Here is a 20,581-nt window from a genome sequence, read left to right as displayed (position 1 = left end):
AGGAATGGGTGAATTTAATTCAGATGACCATCAGGTATACTACTGCGGGCAAGAATCCCTCAGAAGAAATGGAGTAGCCTTCATAGTCAATAAAAAAATAGGAAAAACAATACTGGGATACAATCCTCAAAATGACAGAATGATCTCAGTTCGAATCCAAGGCAAACCATTCAATATCACAGTAGTCCAAGTCTATGCCCCAACCACCAGTGCTGAAGAGGATGAAATTGACCGGTTCTATGAAGCCCTACAGCACCTTATAGAACTAACACCCAGAAATGATGTCCTTATCATCATGGGGGATTGGAATGCTAAAGTAGGAAGCCAAAAGATAACTGGAATAACAGGCAAGTTTGGCCTTGGAGTACAAAATGAAGCAGGGCACAGGCTGATAGAATTTTGTCAAGAGAATACGATGGTCATAGCAAACACTCTTTTCCAACAACCCAAGAGACGGCTTTACACATGGACATCACCAGACGGTCAACACAGAAATCAGATTGACTATATGCTCTGCAGCCAAAGATGGAGAAGCTCTATACAGTCAGTAAAAACAAGACCAGGAGCTGACTGTGGCTCAGACCATGAGCTTCTTGTTGCAAAGTTTAGGCTTAAATTAAAGAAAGTAGGGAAAAGCGCTAGGCCAGTCAGGTATGAATTAAATCATATCCCTGTTAAATATACAGTAGAGGTGACAAATAGATTTAAGGAATTAGATCTGATAGACAGAGTGCCTGAAGAACTATGGACAGAGGTTCGCAACATTGTACAACAGGTAGCAACCAAAACCATCCCAAAGAAAAAGAAATGCAAGAAAGCAAAATGGCTGTCTGAGGAAGCTTTGCAAATAGCTGAGGAAAGGAGGGAAGTGAAAGGCAAGGGAGAAAAAGAAAGATATGCCCAATTAAATGCAGAATTCCAAAGAATAGCTAGAAGAGATAAGAATGCCTTCTTAAATGAACAATGCAAAGAAATAGAAGAAAACAATAGAATAGGGAGGACCAGAGATCTTTTCAAGAAAATTGGAGAGATGAAAGGAACGTTTCATGCAAAAATGGGCATGATAAAGGACCAAAATGGCAGGGACCTAACAGAGGCAGAAGAGATTAAGAAGAGGTGGCAAAATTACACAGAAGAACTATACAAGAATGAGCTTAACGTCCCTGATAATCACAATGAGGTGGTCACTGACCTCGAGCCAGACATCCTAGAATGTGAAGTGAAGTGGGCCTTAGAAAAGCTGAGCAACAACAAAGCTAGTGGAGGTGACAGTATCCCAGCTGAGCTATTCAAAATCTTAAAAGACGATGCAGTAAAAGTGCTACACTCAATTTGCCAGCAAATTTGGAAAACTCAACAGTGGCCACAGGATTGGAAAAGATCAGTTTACATTCCAATTCCAAAGAAAGGCAGTGCCAAAGAATGTTCAAACTATCGCACCATTGCACTCATTTCTCATGCTAGTAAAGTTATGCTTAAAATCCTACAAGCTAGACTCCAGCAGTATGGGGATCGAGAACTACCAGAAGTACAGGCAGGATTTCAAAGAGGCAGAGGAACCAGAGATCAAATTGCCAACATACGCTGGATCATGGAGAAAGCTAGAGAGTTCCAGAAAAACATCTACTTCTGCTTCATTGACTATGCTAAAGCCTTTGATTGTGTGGATCATAACGAACTCTGGCAAGTCCTTAAAGAGATGGGCATACCAGACCATCTTATTTGTCTCTTGAGAAATCTATATGCGGGCCAAGAAGCAACAGTGAGAACTGGACACGGAACCACTGATTGGTTCAAAATTGGGAAAGGAGTCCGGCAAGGCTGTATACTGTCGCCTTGCCGATTTAACTTATATGCAGAGCACATCATGAGAAAGGCAGGGCTAGATGAATCAAAAGTTGGAATTAAGATTGCCAGAAGAAACATCAACAATCTAAGATATGCAGATGATACCACTCTAATGGCAGAAAGTGAAGAAGAACTAAAGAGCCTCTTGTTGCGGGTGAAGAAGGAGAGTGCAAAACTTGGGTTGAAACTAAACATTAAAAAAACCAAGATCATGGCATCTGGCCCTCTCAATTCCTGGCAAATAGATGGGGAAGAAATGGAGGTAGTGACAGATTTTATTTTCCTGGGCTCCAAGATCACTGCAGATGGGGACTGTAGCCAAGAAATTAAAAGACGCTTGCTCCTTGGGAGGAAAGCCATGGCAAATCTAGACAGCACACTAAAAAGCAGAGACATCACCCTGTCAACAAAAGTGCGTATAGTCAAGGCTATGGTCTTCCCAGTTGCAATGTATGGCAGTGAAAGCTGGACCATAAGAAAGGCTGAGCGCCAAAGAATTGAAGCCTTTGAACTATGGTGCTGGAGAAGACTCCTGCGAGTCCCCTGGACTGCAAGGCGATCAAATCGGTCAGTCCTAGAGGAGATCAACCCTGACTGCTCTTTAGAAGGCCAGATCCTGAAGCTAAAACTCAAATACTTTGGCCACCTAATGAGAAGAAAGGACTCACTGGAGAAGAGCCTAATGCTGGGAAAGATTGAGGGCAATAGAAGAAGGGGACGACAGAGAATGAGGTGGCTGGATGGAGTCACTGAAGCTGTAGGCGTGAGCTTAGATGGACTCGAGAAGATGGTAGAGGACAGGAAGGCCTGGAGGAACATTGTCCATAGGGTCGCGATGGGTCGGACACGACTTCGCAACTAACAACAACAACAACAACAATGTTGTTTTAATTACTTCTTTCATTATTCAGTGATGTAGAAGTCATCTGTTGTTTAACAGCATAAATGTTTTAGGAAAGGAGGCTAGTATGAGACAGACTGAAGGAAAGAATGCCAGGGAATAAGTTCAAAATGTATTTCAGAAAGCCTGATTGTATCTATTTTGTGGGTCCTGCAGACCCACACCTGTCAAATGAACAGGACCAAAACTTTCCACATTGGAACAAAAATGAGAAAAACCACACTGAACTAAGTAATTATGGGCCATCAAGTCAATATTGATTCTTAGTGACCACATAATTATTCTCCAGGAAAAGCAAATAAGGTGAAAGAAAAATACAATTAAAAGGAATTAAAACTGATGTGTATTTGCCTCCCTCTCCTCTTAACCTCAAAATAACCCTGTGAGAGAGTGGCCACCTGAACGACAATGAATTGTATGGCTCAACCAGGATTTGAAGCTTCATTTCTCTAATGACCACACCAAATAAACTCTCAATTTTCTTGTATGAAAGGAAGGTATAAATATCTCCAAAAACAGCACAGTGCTAATCAGCTCATTCCCTTCCTCCCCAAATTGCAATTTATAAAATATTACTGCCACCACACACTAAAGTAGCTAGTGGTGCCAAGAGGAAAAGCCACTTGGAGGCTGTGTGAGTGAGAGGGAGGACCACCTGGGAATGCCTCATTTTTTAAAAAATATTTCCCATGTTGCATATGGAACTATACTCTGAAAAACTCTTCAGAAGGTCCTGTAGCTTTTTTCCAGAGTTGCAATAATGGGGAGAACACATTTCCTTTCACAGCTACCAAAGGAACAAAGGCCTTGCCTTATCTAGCAGAGGAAAAGTGGACACTATCACAGACTGAGAAGAAGGCACCCATAATCCTGAATTATGCCATGGTCACCACAATAACTCCAACAACACAGGTCTCCTTGTTGACTTACTTCCTTGACATTCCGGGAAAAATATCTGTTGAGGTAAAGACCTTTCCAATTAGGGGACAGAACAGTCACTACTCTATTCTGGTAGAAGAACAATGGTAATGGCTACACTGAGGGTTGTCCAGTTGTAAACCCCCTACTGTAAAAAAGAATGAATGCAGGCAAGAGCCCACTGAAGTTGGGCTGGAAACATATATCAAGTGTTTGTTGATCCCCATATGTCCATCTTTTACTCTGTCCTCCATTATATTACAATATAATATATTGTATATACATGTCACATAAAGGTAAAGGTAAAGGTTCCTCCGCACATGCGTGCTAGTCGTTTCCGACTCTAGGGGCCGGTGCTCATCTCCGTTTCAAAGCCGAAGAGCCAGCATTTGTCCGAGGACGTCTCCGTGGTCATGTGGCCGGCATGACTAGACGCCAAAGGCGCACGGAACGCTGTTACCTTCCCACCATAGTGGTCCCTATTTTTCTACTTGCATTTTTACGTGCTTTCGAACTGCTAGGTTGGCAGAAGCTGGGACGAGTAACAGGCGCTCACTCTGTTACGCGGCACTTGGGATTCGACCCGCCAAACTGCCAACCTTCTGATTGACAAGCTCAGCATTCTAACCCACTGAGCCACCGCGTCCCTATGTCACATACAGATATATATTTAATCATGCACAATCTCCTTCCATCTTGATTTTCTCTCCTTGCATTTGTTTGCATAGAATATTGTTCATTTTATTATTTATTTATCCACACAATATTTGGTAACTTGTCCAGATGGACTCTGGGTGGGGCACAACAATGCCAAAAATGTGCATTAAAACACATCTTAAGTGATAGAAAATTGACAATAAAAATCTTAGCACATCAAATATGTCATTCATTGGTTATTTTTTATTGGCCAGCTTCTGTGGATCAAAATCCATCTTGGGAACCATGATGTGGAAGCATTCCAAGTATTCTATTTCCTAACTTCTACTTAAAGTGATTCTTTCACTATCATCCAGAATCATTTCAGGGCATGCCAGCAAGAAGGGAAGGCAGATTGTTTGGATCCAACAAGAACTTGCTGGATTAGATCCTTCAGCATCAGTTGCTGCAATGCTCTCTACATGGGGCTGCCCTTGAAGAGCACCCGGAGGCTTCAACTGGTGCAAAATATGGCCGCATGGGTGCTTATGGAAGTATCTCGGTACTCCCATGTTACACCACTCCTGCGCGAGCTGCATTGGCTTCCGGTTACCCTCCGAGTGTGATTCAAGGTGCTGGTAATAACCTTTAAAGCCCTACATGGCTTAGGCCCGGGGTACTTAGCTACTGCTAAGCTTGTGAGCCGCCCTGAGTCTTCGGAGAAGGGCGGGATATAAATGGAATTTAAAAAAAATTACTTGCGAGACCACCCACTGCCATTGTCAACCTCCCATCGCCTGGTTCGCTCCCACAGTGTCGGCCTCCTCAGGGTGCCGTCGGCCAGGCAATGCCGGTGGCGACCCCCAGGGGGAGAGCCTTCTCTGTGGGCGCGCCGACCCTCTGGAATGAACTACCTCCGGAGCTGCGGACAGCCCCTGACCTTCGGTCCTTCCGCCATGACCTGAAGACCTGGTTGTTTCAACAAGCGGGCCTGGACTGACTACAGTTTTTAATTAGGCTTTTTACTGGGTTAAATTGTCTTGTATTTATTGTATCTATTGTTTAATTATTTTTTTAAAACAATTTACTTTATGTTTTTTTTTTATAGTTGTGAGCCGCCCTGAGTCCTCAGGGAGAAGGGCGGCATATAAATTTAATAACATCAAATCAAATCAAATAACATGTCACAATTCCTTCCCATCCTCTTCACTTTACAAAAAAAATGACTATACTGATTCCCATTCATCGATCGTAACATGACTGGTGTGTCAAGAAATACTGATGAATGTACAAAAAATGTTCTCTGTGATGGTATTTTTTTACTGTGATGCACTTCCAATTCTTGCTTATAATTTAATGCTGAGCTAAACTGAATATTTGTTTTGGGGAAAAAATACAATATTGAATTCCTTTTTTCACAGATACAGAAGATTCAGATCTAGCGAATCTACAAAGGGTTAAAGCAGCAAAGAGGTATTGATTTACCTTGAAGAATAATATATATAATGTATAGACTCCTAACAGCACTTTTGCTCTCAGTATGGAAACGGGTATTCCGATAGCCACATTTTAATAAAACTAATCCTCTAATTCTGAATTTTGCAGCTCTGGCTGTTGAACAGTATTTTTTAAATACTGTATATTTGATACAGATTCAGAAGTCAGAGCAGGATTAGGCTTTTTAATTCTTTTGCTTGGTTTGCTCTGAAGTCTATACAATTATCTCTATCCTTTTTTTATAATTCCAATCTTAATTTGTAAGGTGAAATTGGTTATTTGAAAGGCTAAGCTTTAAAAGTCATACAATGTTTGTATTATAACTTGATGTGAACAGTTTAAAAGCTTCCTTGGCATCTTTTGGGTGTTTAATAGTGCAAAGTATAGAATACACATTGCACTAAAAATGCACCACTCTACTTGCTAATATAATAAAGAACAGGCTTTTATTGTCCACACTTATGTATCGTCAGATGCCGGGTGGGCATGGCCCTTTGGGTGGGTGTGGCCAAGGGTGGGTGTGGCCCTTTGGGTGGGCATGGCTGCAGTGGTAAAGGCAGACTGGGTGGGACTAAAAAGTTCAATCAATCAATTCCAACTTTGCGAGAACTTATTTTTTCCCCACGAGAAGTTGAAATTGATTGATTGATTGATTGATTGATTGAACCTTTTTTCTTTTGTACACGGTGGCGGAGGCCTAAAGTCAAAAAGTTTTATAAAACCCAGCTGAAGACCTAGAACTGGGGTGACAGCATACGTGCCCACAGAGAGGGCTCTGCGTGCCACCTGTGGCACCTGTGCCATAGGTTCGCCACCTTGGTCTTACAACTATGACATACACGCAAAGATTATTACCGTACTTTTAGCTGAATAAATATTCTGTGACCAACCCATTTTATATCAATGCCCAATTTCTTTTACCTTTACAGTATTGGTTTGACGGGAAGGATTTATTTCCTCTAATTTCTATGAGAGGGCAAGTCAACAGGTACGTACATTACAATGTTAAGACAGAAATTCTGTTGAAAGCAGAAAGAACCCTGTGAAGCAGGGGTCCCCAACCTTGGCCATGTGCTGGCTGAGGAATTCTGGGAGTTGAAGTCCAGAAGTCATAAAGTGGCCAGAGTCGGGGAGCTCTGCTGTAAAGGACCCTCAATTTCTTAAGAGAATGAAGAAACCCCCCTCCTTTCTACAGAAATGATTGGGATCAGTGTGATCAAAATACACGGCCTTCTTCATGTTTAGGCCCTATTTTAAGTAGAGGACATTGTATTTGCTCCCAATTTTCTCAAATAATTTCTCTCTTTCTCCTTCTCCATATTAATGTAGATCCAGGACATAAGAGAAAAGGGTCTGCATTATTGAGCTGAAAAGGTACAAAACCATCTTAATTATTCTGGGAAAAGACGGAAGTCACATTCTGTCTTATGAATAACCAAAAAGCTCTACCATATGGCTGCCTTATGCTGCCACATATATGGGACTAAATGGACCAAAAATTTAGCAGCAACAAAAATAGGAAAGTTCAATTTATCTAGCTCAGGACACTAAAAAAACAAACAAACAAACAAAAACAATGACAATCTAAGGCAGACATGTCAAACACAAGGCCCGGGGGCCGGATCCGGCCCGCAACGTGGTTTCATGTGGCCCGCGAAGCCATCCTGGAAACAGTGAGGGAACGGCCCCCACTGCCTTGGCCCTGGCCCAGAGACCCTCCTTCTGCCAGAGACTCTCAGATCTGTCCCACTCCTGCCCGGGCCCCCAAAGGCACCCTTGATGCGAATGATGTAGAGCTGGCCACACCCACCCAGTAGGCCATACACACTGTAGCCACGCCCACCCAGTAGGCCACGCCCCCCTGGCCATACCCACCCGGCCCCCTGAGGGCAACCGCAATGCTGATGCGGCCCTCAATGAAATTGAGTTTGACACCCCTGATCTAAGGTTTTAATTTGAAAATAATTAATGAAACTATTAATCACCCCAGCATCTCTGACTAATGCTTATTTAGCCAAAACTTTACTACTTGTTATGTAATTGACTATACAATACTCACCCAAAGCGCCTTGGCAGATATCTGTCCTTGTTGCACCTCCAACGATAAACTGAGGGTCATCTACAATTTCCTGTCAAAAGATATATTATGAAGGTTTTCTCACTGTTCTCATACAAACACAAGGGAAAACATGAAATACAATACACATGCAACGTGACTAAAAATAAATTAGTTAAATGGATTTCTGGGCAAGGCTAAAGTTACTCTCTATTTTTCTCTAGGTTCCTTTATTGTTTTTGTTATCCAATAATGTCCAACCTTCTAAGATCCACTAATTCTTTTGTATGTTTACAAATTCATGTTCTCCTTTTCTTCTATTATGAGACTCAGCATAATGCCTGATTTAATCAAACAGGTCTATTGTCTTTTATAACCAGTAGAACTCACTACTCACTGGGATCCTCTAACCACCTTCCTTACACGGCATTGTGTAACTTTGTGAGCTTATTCCAAAGCTCTGTAAACACTCTCTGCCTTGCAGGGAGTGATGATTGTATATTAATTTATGATTCTGTGGTCCCATAGTTGATGGACATCTACTCCACAGTAGATGGACACTATCAGGAGTTGTGCTGAAGTTTCTCTAAGGAGATTACTTCAAGCATAACCATGTCTTCAAGTGTGTTCTCTTTCCCAGTTTCCTTCCCAATTTATATGTACCAGTCAAGTTATCTGGACAGGCCTATAGTAAAGAGTCTTCTCTTTACTATAATTTTATTTTTTGAACCAAACTGTTTTATATCCTGCATCACTAATCATAACTTTGTCATGTATAGCCTTGTAACATTTTCCTCTATTAGGAGCATAAGCTTACAAGCTTACTGCTAAGCTTGTAAGCCGCCCTGAGTCTTCGGAGAAGGGCGGGATATAAATGGAATTAAAATAAAAAAATAAAAATAAATAAATGGCTGTGTTTACCAAAATCTTGGACACAAGGATTATTTCTCCATCCTGTATTTGTAACCAAAAACTAGAGGCCTAAGAAAGTTAATGTCCACGATAATGAGCCCAACAGTATTCCCCATTACTGAAACTTTAACTCCTAAATGTCCTTTAAATCCAAACATCTATCTTCAGTGCTTGGTCCAAATTATTTCGGATGTAATGAACTTATCTGTCAGTTTGAGAGACTGTCCAGACAGAAATTCTATCTATTGCATATGAAGTCTACTAAAATGGGTCTGTTAAAATAAGGTTTCGCCAAATATATTAGAGTTGATTCAATAAGCCAGGATGAAATCTACTATATTTGAATGCAGACCATAATGTCAAATCATCCCACTACTAAAGCTTTCTTCAGCACACAGATACTCACTGATGGGCGCTTCCAGCGCACCCCACGGGTCTTGCCAGAATTAGGGCCCAGTTCCTTGAAGCCAAGGACTGAGGGAACAGCAGGAAACAGGGGGTCTTCAAATAATGTTCCACTCTCCAAACATTCTTGCTTCAGGGTATCATAATCCTGACCAAGGTGCTTCACAGAATTCTGGTGATCACCCACACCCTCAGCTCGCAGGCGGTCTCTTTCCAGCTTGGCAGCAATTCCTCCAAAAGAAAACATGATCTACCCTGCTTGACAGGGGCAAGAGGTGCCTTAGCAGTTCTCCTAGAAGCCAAAATAAGGACATGTGAGTTAGACCATAGATCAGAAATCAAATCTGCAGTTATGGAAAAGGGTATTCCTGGAGACTTCTGGCCAACAGGACTGGGAATTATTAACCTTGCTTTGCCTAAGAGATCTAGAAAGATGGTATGCTGCCTTCAATTTAGGAACCAGTTATCTTGAACTCATTTCAGATTCTGATTTCTAACCAACAGTCCCTGCAAAGCCATCACCATTCTCTTTTCACCTAAGAATGACATCAAGCCTGGGTAATTAATCCAGGAAACTCCAGCGGAAGAATGCTGTTGCTTGTGATTAACCCATGATAAAGGGTTAGTAGAACTTTGTGAAAGTATTTCTTCAAAATCACACAGCCATATGACTAGAATTACCTTTCTTTAAAGCCGGTATACGTATATTAGGTCTGACTTTGTGTGCTTTCTATGACCTGCAAGATCTCTGGATAATCAGCAGTACTGATATTGAATGAGAAAATTCTGTCAGAAGTTCCCTGCAAACTGTTCTGATTCAATGGAACTTGCAACGCAAAACATGTAACGTGATATTCAAGGACAATAACTGTGAAATAGTCAACTGATGTCTCTGAAATCTAGTTTCTGGTAGCCCTACCAAACTTTGAGTATATTACATTATATAGATTTTATTTTTTTATTTTTTTTAAATCCCATTTATATCCCGCCCTTCTCCGAAGACTCAGGGCGGCTTACAATCTAAGCACAAATTAATGTGCTTAGCAATAGCAAACCAAGCAATTTTAATGTGTTATAATTACAATGCAATGTCTGATGTAGTGGATAGGTGGGGTAGGAGTTAGGATGATTCACAAGGATAGAAAATAACTAAACACTACAGTAAGTGGTGTTGGTTTACACTTTTTGACTTTTTCTTCTGTCTTTCATATATTTATTGTCTTTGGCTTCTTATTTCAAGGTTCTAAGGGATTTAAATCTGGATTTTACGTGTGAGCTAACTGCTCTCTATTGGACTGTTGTCCTATAGCAATACAAGAGGTTTACACATATGGGGTTTACACATATCAGGCTGATCTGTATTGTGAGTACAGTGCTTGGTTTGGCCGAGTTTGTTGTGCAAATCTAGGCAATTATGACTTTAAAAAATCACTGTTGAACAAATCACATTTGTTGCAATACTCCATAAGCTCAAATGGCCAAATTCATATTATTTAAATATTAAAAAGAACGTTGCTCTATTTCTGTGCAGCCTAAAGTTAGAGAAAGAAGAGAAACCATATCACTGGCAGAAACCTCTGGCAGAATCAAACAATTTTTAACACATGATATCAACCTTTTGGCAGAGTATGAACCACATTGCATTATTACTGAAAAATCTGAAACTTTAAAATACTATTTTGAAATAAGCAAGCAGGCTTTAAGGAGTTATTTTCAGTATTAGAAGAAATATATATTTGGAAAGGAGAGTGAGACTCCTCACTTCGCTGAATTTGCTATCTTTTCTTTTGTTTTATTGATTTTATTATAATATCTTTAGTTATTGGGAATCATCCAGAGTCATTAAAAGTCAGGTGGCCTATACATTTAATAAATCATCATAATCACTATACATAATTACTTTCCTTGTTTTGTGATGGGGTTTTCTTGCAGATTTTGAAGAGACTGCATTCTAGGGAAGGACGGGTAACATGTTACCTTACAGATATGGATTGCAATGTCTATCATTCATTAGTCCTGAACATATTGGCTCAGGTTGATGGGTCTTGGGAATTAGCAGTTTCTGGAAAGAGAACTGGGATGTATAAATTACTTTAGATGCAGAAACCCCAGGCCTCTAAAAACCATAATTGGAATTGCAGCTATTTAAAATGGTAAACAGAGACCATTTGGGTTTAGCTTCCTCAGACACAAATGTAAGCAAAGGATCTTCTAACAATGACATCGGCTCTTGAAGACTTTTTTCTCTTAAGACTTTTTTCCATTGCAAACCAAGGGCTGCTAACCACAGTCTCTACTGCTCTTATTCTATAGACCATTGTTTCTCAATCTCAAAAAGAACTCATTTCCTGGAATAAAATAAAAGAAGTATTAGAAGCGACTGGTGCAACCTAAGAATCTATTTCTACAGAAACCCATCCAGCCTCTGTTTAAGTACCTCCAGCAAAGGAAAGCCCCTCACCCTCTGAGACAGTCTATGCCAGGGGTGTCAAACTGCTGGCCTGCAGCCCAGATGCATCATGGCGAAACTGCACCCACCTCATTGCTGGCAATGGAAAAAAAGTCACGATACATCGCGACACATCATGTGACATTGCGAGTTTGACATCCCAGGTCTATGCTCTTGTGGAACAGCTCTGACCATCAGGATGTTTCTTCTGACATCCAAATGAACTCTACTTCCTTGTGATTTCTTGTTCAATCTTCTGAAAAACTCCAAATAATTTTGCCTTTATCTTCTACAAGATGGATTTTAAGATTATGGAAGACAACTGTCATATTCATTTATAAGTTAAATTATTTATAGAATCTGTATGGCTGCCCACTTTAACCAAATCATTCTGAATGGGAAGTGTGTGCATAAAATAAAAATGAATTAAAGTTTTGTAGAGTGGCATGTAATTAAAAATAACACAAATGGAACTGTCTTCCAACACAGAATCTACCCATCAGCTTCTACTAATATCTTGAATTCAGGGTTCAAGGGCAATCCAAAGTCTTTAAGGCCTTCCATAAAGCCAACAAAGTCAGGGCCATCTAGCTCTTAGATGGGGAAGACTAAGATCTATGTCCCACTACATGACATTGTTTCACAGACAAGACCTGGAATATGCCAACCCTGCTAGATCTGGTAGGATGGAGAAGAATGCCCAATATTATGTTTAGCATGGAGAAGAGAGGTTGAATCTGTTGAATTCCATCCTGTTTGGTTTTGCTCAATGTTCCAGCAACTATTTCCAACTAACTCAGCCTTTCTTCTATCTGTGACTCACTAGTAGGGTGGGGTAAAACGGAATCCCCATTCATCAGCACCGAGGCAAGTACTTCCTGCTTTATATACCGGTAGTTTCATTGTTTTATATGTAAGTTGACTGCAAACAGAAAGCAAAGTAAATAACTATGATATGAACTGTATTAATCATACTTGTATTTCTTTCAAAAAAAGAAAGACCTTGCTTTAGCTACAAAATGATAGCATGGTAGAATTGTAACATGCAACAGAAGATTGTATGATCAAGTCAACTCTCAGTGTGACCCACTGATTCACACCAGCAAATATGTCCTCAATGCTCAGACCTTTTTCTCTGAAGAGAAAAATCATAATCCCAATGCTCCCACAGCATGCCCTTAAACACACAACCAGAAGCTGCGATTTGTTGCTGTCCATACAGCTTCTCCATGTGATACAGTAAGAACCCCGATTTGTGGTCTTCCTTGAGTAAAATTTAAATACTATAACTTGGGAAAACCACTACCAGTTTCAATACAAAGTATGTGCCAGGGTCATGCTTGCATAAGTTCATTCTATCCAATCATTTCCTGTTTTAATTTCTTCTTACAGAGAACTAGCAAATGACTGACCTGACACCCGATTGATGGCAGCGGAGTTTGTCCCCTTTAATTGCGGTGTAATGATTCCCTCCTTTGTACAGCCCTGAGGCAGCCACTGAATAAATGTTCCTGGAACCAGAGTTCAAGAAAGAGGTTATGATTGGTAGGATGCTTTTGCACATATCCACCTGATTTTTCCAAACTTTTTTACTGATCTGTCAAGCAGTCAACTTATTGACTGGTAGGTGGCAGCAGTTAGACTCATCTTTCTTGGCTACCATCCAGTAATGTAAGTTGTTTAGTTTTATGCAACCAAAATGCCGCCTCTAGATAAATGTGGAAGAACTGGACTTTGTCAAATTGCAGAACACAGCTCTGATCATTCAAACTGACAGGAGAGGGGAAAAACAGCTGCATGTTGATGCTATATTTCTGCCAAGACACATTCTACAAGGGAGTAGGTTGTTTTTTTTTAAAAGGACATTTCTGTGAGGACGGGAAATGAGGACACCAGGCTTCCCAACACTACCAACATTATTGGGAAGGAATTCTTTGCTGCCCAGATCACAGAGTACCACCCTATCACCTTTTCAATTATGTGCATTAAATTGGGGATAGGCTTGTCAATTTGACTGAATAGCCCACAAATACAGGCACTCCTTCCTTAAAGGTAAAGGTAAAGGTTCCCCTGCACATGTGTGCTAGTCGTTTCCGTCTCTAGGGGCCGGTGCTCATCTCCGTTTCAAAGCCGAAGAGCCAGCGCTTGTCGGAGGATGTCTCCGTGGTCATGTGGCCGGCATGACTAGACACCAAAGGCGCACGGAACGCTGTTACCTTCCCACCGTAGTGGTCCCTCCTTCCTTACTCACCACTCATTCAGTGACCACACTTACAATGACACTGAAAATGCAGACTTACAACTAGTCCTCAAAGTTGTGGCTGTCAAAGCATTTCCACAGTCTTGTGATCAGGATTTAGGCACTTGGCAACCAGGATGCTTTTACAATGGTTCCTGAATTCTGTGGGCAGGTGATTGCTCCTTGTAATCTTCACAGCCAGTTTCCAACTAAGTCAGTGGGAAAGCTGGCAGGAAGTTGCAAATTGTGTTCATATGCTGTCACACTTAATGAACCCTGGTGATTTGCTTAACAACTGCAGAAGAACTGACTTGTAAACTGGGTGCAATAATGTGATGTTTCAATTAATGGCTGCATCACTTAGCAACAAAGTTCCTGGTCCCAACTATAATCAGTGAGGATTACCTGTAACTAACTAACTAAGAAGTGACTGCAAAAGCCAGATTCCAGTCTCCCTTGAAGTTCAAATAGCTACACAACCAACAGAGAGCCAAGGGGTGGATAGAAAGAGACCTGCCAGGTTAACTCCTCTTTCATTACAGGATGGGACCTCTTCTTCCATTTTCCCAGGCAAAACATTCATCCCAGAACACCTTGGAGCAAATTTGGCCTGCCTCAGCTGTGGATGTTCATGAAATGGATGCTCCATTGTGAGGACATGTTCTCAGCAAACAGAGGGGCATCTTTCTGCCACAGTAATAAGCCTCTGTGGGTGAGCCCTTATTTAGTAGCAATGCCTGAACAGAAAAACTGTTTTCAGAAATGCCTAAAAAGCAACTGTGCAATGTGAGCAATGAGTTGGATCAATAGTTCCCACCCCGATATTTCTGTGATCAAAATGAAACCTCCCCCCAATCTTCTAGCCCCAACAAACGAAAGTACAACTACAATCTAATACCAAAGCCGAAGAAAAACAATACTTTTGTTGTTTTCATTGTCTTGTTTCTCATGTTTTAAATAATTTGTAAACCACCCAAAGTTGCTGGGAGTCAGGTACCATAAATTTATCAATAGTGCCAGGAACCTTGTGGGCAATACCATGACATAGTTGTGGGGCTTGTGTGCTCCGAAAAAGATAACATCTATGCCAGAGGTTCAATCAAACTGAACAGGTCTCCTCGGAGGAGCCAGATGGAGAGTGCCTCTCCCATAACCAATATGGTGGGATGTAATTTGCAGAAACCTGTACAGGTAGTCCTCAACTAATGACCACAATTGAGCCCAAAATTGATGTTGCTAAGTGCGAAATTTGTTAAGTGAGTTTTGCCCCATTTTACCACCTCTCTTGCCGTTTCTTAAGCGAGTCATCGCACTTCCCCGTTTACTTTGCCTGTCAAAAGGTTGCAAAAAGGTGATCACATGACCGCAGGATGCTGCAACAGTCATAAATACGAGTCAGTTGCCAATCATCTAAATTTTGATCATGTGATCATGGGGATGCTGCAATGGCGGAAAATGTGTAAAATGGGCATGTCACTTTTTTCAGTGTTGTTGTAAGTTTGAATGGTCACCAAACGATTTGTTGTAAGTCGAGGACTACCTATACCACATATTGACAGCATCAAGCTGACAGCATTAAGCACATTGAAGTAAAGAAGAAGGTTAGAACAGAACATATCACGAGAGTGAAGAACATATCACGAGAGTGAAGAAATTCAGTGAAGGAAATACCATCGAACCAATTAACCCCTGAACAATTCGAATTCTACTACAGATGTTTAAATTAAACACCCCAAGGCAAAAAAAGCAGAATTAGAAAGGAAAATGATCATAACAAACAAAAGTGAAAACTGAAAAAAGAAACTGGAAAACCTGTGGTAATGTGTATACTTACATACACCCATCCTCACACATGTACTAATCTTAGGAAGGAATACAAATATTGTAATTATCCCTATTCAATCTTTCTACCAAAGAAGATATCTGTACAAACAAAAAAATCTATTAGGAAAAACATAGTAATTGTGGTTAAGACACAATGTCTAGCTTTGACTGAACTTTTCTTTAAATGTAGAGTTTTTCAAAATGTTATGCTCCTTTAAGAAACAAGCCTCTTTATTTCTATCATCCAAACTACAATTAGGGGAAGTTAGTTCATTGTAATTTGGCCACTCTACACAATTTCTTTTCTACCTCTTTTCCAATTTAATTACTGAATATTGACTTTTAAAGCTTTATAATGGCAGAATGCTATAAAAGAAACACTCCCAGTTATATTGTTGACAATAATTATAAACATTTGATAACATATCAATTATGGGTGGCTGCATCATCATGTAATTGTTGATAAACAATAATACCATTTTCTTTTCCCAGGTTGGTTAAATCTATGTGCAAATACTGGTAGGTCAGGGAGACAAGGAATAGTCACTGCGCTTTATATATCCCTATGATGGTTAATACGTGAAACATTCTAAGCCAGCTCCAAAGTCAGGAAGAAGCTCTGACATTAATGGGCGAATTTTCAATTCAAGTGGCACTACTGCACTATTTACATGTGAATCCCACCAAACTCCCGCTCTTCAAATCTTTGAAATTCAAGATCCGATTCTCAAAATATCAGCATTTTTGTTTAAAGGTCAGCATCTCACAGATTTCTTTAACCAATATCCAAGAGTGAAGATTGCTGGTCAAACAGGACGATATAATGAGAAATGCCAATTTGGATTGATACAGGGAAGATGCAGATATGAACAGTATGCTACTGTACCCCAGTCTCCTTCTATTTCCCGAGTCTAGCATCCATGGTCTGCAGGTTAAATCCAAAATAATCACTGTGCTTCCCTCATTCTAAAATCTGGACCTATTCATTCAGCAAGTTTCATACAAACATTTCTCCCATTAGCTTTATCCTCCACCATCGCCCACCAAACCTGACACCATGCCAACTGGAGTCATCAATGCTTAGTCAGCTTCTAAACATTTGCAAATTAAGTGCAAACCGGCCGGCCATTTCTCTTTTTCCAGCAATGTCTGGTCCATGCATTTTTGTAAAAGATTACTGCAGACAAGTAGCAGGGTGCTTTGCTTTCCTCCCATTTCCATTTCCAAACATTTTCAATCAAAAACTAAAATGGTACTTCTGTATTGCCAGCAAGGGGGGGGGGGACTTTTTTGCAAGGTCTGTTTTGCAACATTGGCAATGCAGAGAAAGGAAAACGAGGAAGACAGGCCTCTGTGGATGACTTTTGTAATTTGGGGATGGAAAGAGTTAATTCGCTAAATAAAAAAAATAAGCATTTTATTATAATCAGACTTAGTATATAAGCGTTATTTTTCACATATATGCACATGCATAATAGTTTTTATAAACCAACTAGTACTAGGTAGTTTATTTAACTGGGATGCCCCAGGTTCAAGGGATTTTGATAAGACTCTCTTCTGAGCATCATTTGGACCGCAAACAGGTTTCATCATTAGAGTTTATTAGGAAGTTATAAATTTTATTTAAATTATCACAATATAAAATAAAAATGAAAAGTAAGGAAATGGGGAGGGGGAAAGAAAAGTGCAGGATAGAGGGGAAAAAGAAAGAAAAGCAATGACTTTCAACTTTTTTCAGTGCTGTAGAATAAAAAAGAAAATTGCAGGATCCCCCTGGTCACATGATCAAAATTTTGGTGCTCGACAGCTGGCATCTGTGACAGTTGCACTGTTCTGGGGTCATGTGGTTGCCATTTGTAACCTTCCTAGTTGGCTTCTGAAAAGCAAAGACAATGAGGGAAGCCAGATCCACTTAACAGTATGATTTATTTAACAACTGCAATGATTTGCTTCACAACTGTGCCAAAAAGGTCGTAAAAAAGGCAACTCACTTAACAACTGTCTTGGTTAGCAATGGAAATTTTGGGCTCAATTATGGTTGTAAGTTGAGGACTACCTGTATACTGATTATTACTTGTATTTATTTTATTTATTTATTTATTTATTTTTATTACATTTATATCCCGCCCTTCTCCGAAGACTCAGGGCGGCTTACAAGCTTAGCAGTATTACGGCCTTACAGTATTGCCTTTGGGAAATCAAGTTTGTACTGTTTGTCACTTATGACAAAGGTTCTATAGCTCATAAGTAAACAACCCCTCACCAAGGCTATAAACTAAAGAGTTTAGATAGGCAACCTATATCACCTACGACCTAAAAGTCATATCTGTGCCAAAGAGTATTGATTATTTGACTACTGTTAACTTCATTACATTAGCTAAATTAAAACCAGCTAGGTAAAATTCATCTGCCTGAGAAAAATGTGTTATAGCCCCTGTTCTTTGGAATACCTTATCACTTGGGTTGAGGTTGGCCCCAATCTAGTAGCCCTCTGGAAGCCTCTAAAGACCTGGATATTTTCCAAGAATGGCATCAGAATTAGTTGAGCCTGTGAGTCTTTGTTAACTTACTGCTGGTGGACTTGACTTGTGGTATTCTTTTATGCCTTTTTTACTAGGTGCTTTCCTTTTTTGTTATTTGTATCTGGGTATTTAAAGTGGTGTTAGTTGCCCAGAGTCACTATTGCAAGAGGAGTGGCCCTACAAATGAAATAAAATCAGTCAGTCAATCAAATTCTTGGTCTTTCCCATCCCATTCATTTCTCCTCTAGCTAAATATCTTGGGTGCCTCTGGTACCACTCTGAGGTCTTGCAGTGGTGTCTTGGATCCATGCCAACTTTTAGGATTAATAGCAGGTACCTTTTATAGTACAACTCAAGCTGTTGCTTTCTTTTTCTACTACTGCTTCACAGCCAAAATGGCCTGATCGAGGACTCTAACCACACTGGCTAGAACAGGGTTGTCAAACTGCTGGCTTACGGGCCAGATGCCTCATGCCAAAACCGTGCCCACCCCATTGCCGGCAATGGAAAAAAAATCGCAATACGTCGCCACACATCATGTGACATTGTGAGTTTGACACCCCTGGGCTAGAATTTCTAGCATTTGATAAGTTCCAGCATATCTGGGAGGAATCCAAATGGAGCAGGCTGACAACTTAAGAAGTCTGTTGTCAATCTCAATTTCTCTTCTGCCTATTATTACTATTCTTATCACTCCCAAGACTAAAAATCAGTAAGAGAAAAAAAGGAAAAATGAGAAACTTGAATATAAGTTATATTGATTACTTATTTTAGTATCCTATGACTATCACTTGAATGTTGCATCTTATGATTTATGATTGTATTTTATGATTATAATGATTTATCACTTATTGCTTGTATGTACACTGAGAGCTGATACACTGGAGACAAATTCCTTGTGTGTCTATTCACACTTGGCCAATAAAGACTTATATAAATAATTCTATATGGGCCACTGAGGGGGGAAGCAATATTATAAATGCAACAATCGAACTGCATAGCCTACTTTGAATATAGTACTTCTATTTTCTTGGCAAAGAAATTGGACTGGAGAGTAGACAGTAAAGACAGATTTCTCTCTGTATGTAAGTCTACAGCCTCCATCTCATTCTCATTAATATTATCGCTTCACTTTAAATCTGGAAGTCATCCCAGAATTAGAAGAGCAAACAGTTTAAATTAGGACTCACCTTGATGGTGAGCAAATGACATTAAAATAACCATCCAACTCTACCATCCCACAGATACACAGAGGTATGGTGTGGCTGCTTTACCTTCCATCTTACTCTAATCTTTTAGCTTCTTTCCACGCTCCAGGTCAGAATGAGTCTTTTCAGCAACGAAGTGGTAAGTTACACAAAGCATATTTTGGCTAATAGGTATTCCTAAGCTAGAGTTCATAGATAGGAACAAAGGCATCTACTGATGAAAGAAATATAGCTGCAACCAAGCAACAGATTGTACCCATCAGGAAGATTTATAGTACATTTTATGGAAAATGAAGATATGTAATCCAGACCATAAGGTTGCCATTCCGTGTGGCATATGGGCAGTTATTTGCCTCCTTTGCAGGAATCACTGTCTCACCACAACTTGTGTCTTGTTCGTGCCATGCTTTTCCATTTTTTCTGTTACCTGTCATAGAAATTGCTGAAACTTTTTGCAAATAGCCTAAAATACAAAACATTAAAGAAATGGATGGGTGTTCTGTATGTATAAAAACTACCGTATGTATTTATAGAATTTATTTGCTGCTCATCTTGTATCCATATTGTATCTGGGCAGCTTACAATATAAAAACATTGAAAACCTTAACATCATCCATCGTAAAAAAACATAGCAGCTAAAAATAGGTTTTGTTCTGCTATGGATTGGAGATGAAAGAATATTGGTTACTGCAAATTCTATAGCAGGCAAGTTAGAGCACCATTTTTTGCTCTTTCTTGGCAGTCAAATTGAAAGGATCCTTTGAAAGGATGGGGAAGCAGAAGTGATAGTAAGAGAAAACTGCTTAAAAATTTAATTTTGCAAAATTGCTAGTCTATCAACAAAGAACAAAGCATCCATCTACAGAATGTGGTCAGTGATACAGGAGAGGAATTAGTATAACATGAATAGACCATAAATTCTACTGTATCCACAACTGCCCTCATTGTAGGACAATGAGTGCAGGGGGGGAAGTGTCCCAATAAATTAAGAAAACAAATCAAACAGGCTTATATGCAAAATCATTTTTCCCCACCCTGGCAGCCCCTGGATGAGCTAGGCTTGCAAAATAGTGGCCAAGAATTTGGAGTTGCAGGCTCTGCATATACAGAAGAAGCCAAATTGGAAATGGCTACATTAATCCATCTGTACAAGTCAATATTTTGAG

At 40.0% G+C, this 20,581-nt stretch overlaps 1 protein-coding gene across 2 annotated transcripts in view; it reads right to left on the bottom strand.

Annotated features, from left to right (window-relative positions):
• Positions 1–20,581, bottom strand: part of CAPN11 (calpain 11) — a 47,937-nt gene that overhangs the window by 26,192 nt on the left and 1,164 nt on the right. Inside the window, exons 2-4 of one of the 2 annotated variants that reach the window (XM_081332710.1) lie at positions 13,035–13,133; positions 9,175–9,465; positions 7,860–7,929 (exon numbers count right to left, since the gene is read on the bottom strand). In XM_081332710.1, coding sequence (XP_081188836.1) covers positions 7,860–7,929; positions 9,175–9,420 — 316 coding nt within the window. In that variant the 5' untranslated portion in view covers positions 9,421–9,465; positions 13,035–13,133. The remainder of the gene's footprint in view (positions 1–7,859; positions 7,930–9,174; positions 9,466–13,034; positions 13,134–20,581) is intronic. The other variant, XM_081332709.1, reaches the window with a different exon arrangement.

This window comes from Vipera berus (genome assembly GCF_964194415.1).
Source record: "Vipera berus genome assembly, chromosome: 1".
In the NCBI taxonomy this organism is placed as follows: Eukaryota; Metazoa; Chordata; class Lepidosauria; order Squamata; family Viperidae; genus Vipera; species Vipera berus.
Note: the sequence above shows the minus strand (reverse complement) of the source record. Positions and strands in the feature narration are given on the sequence as shown.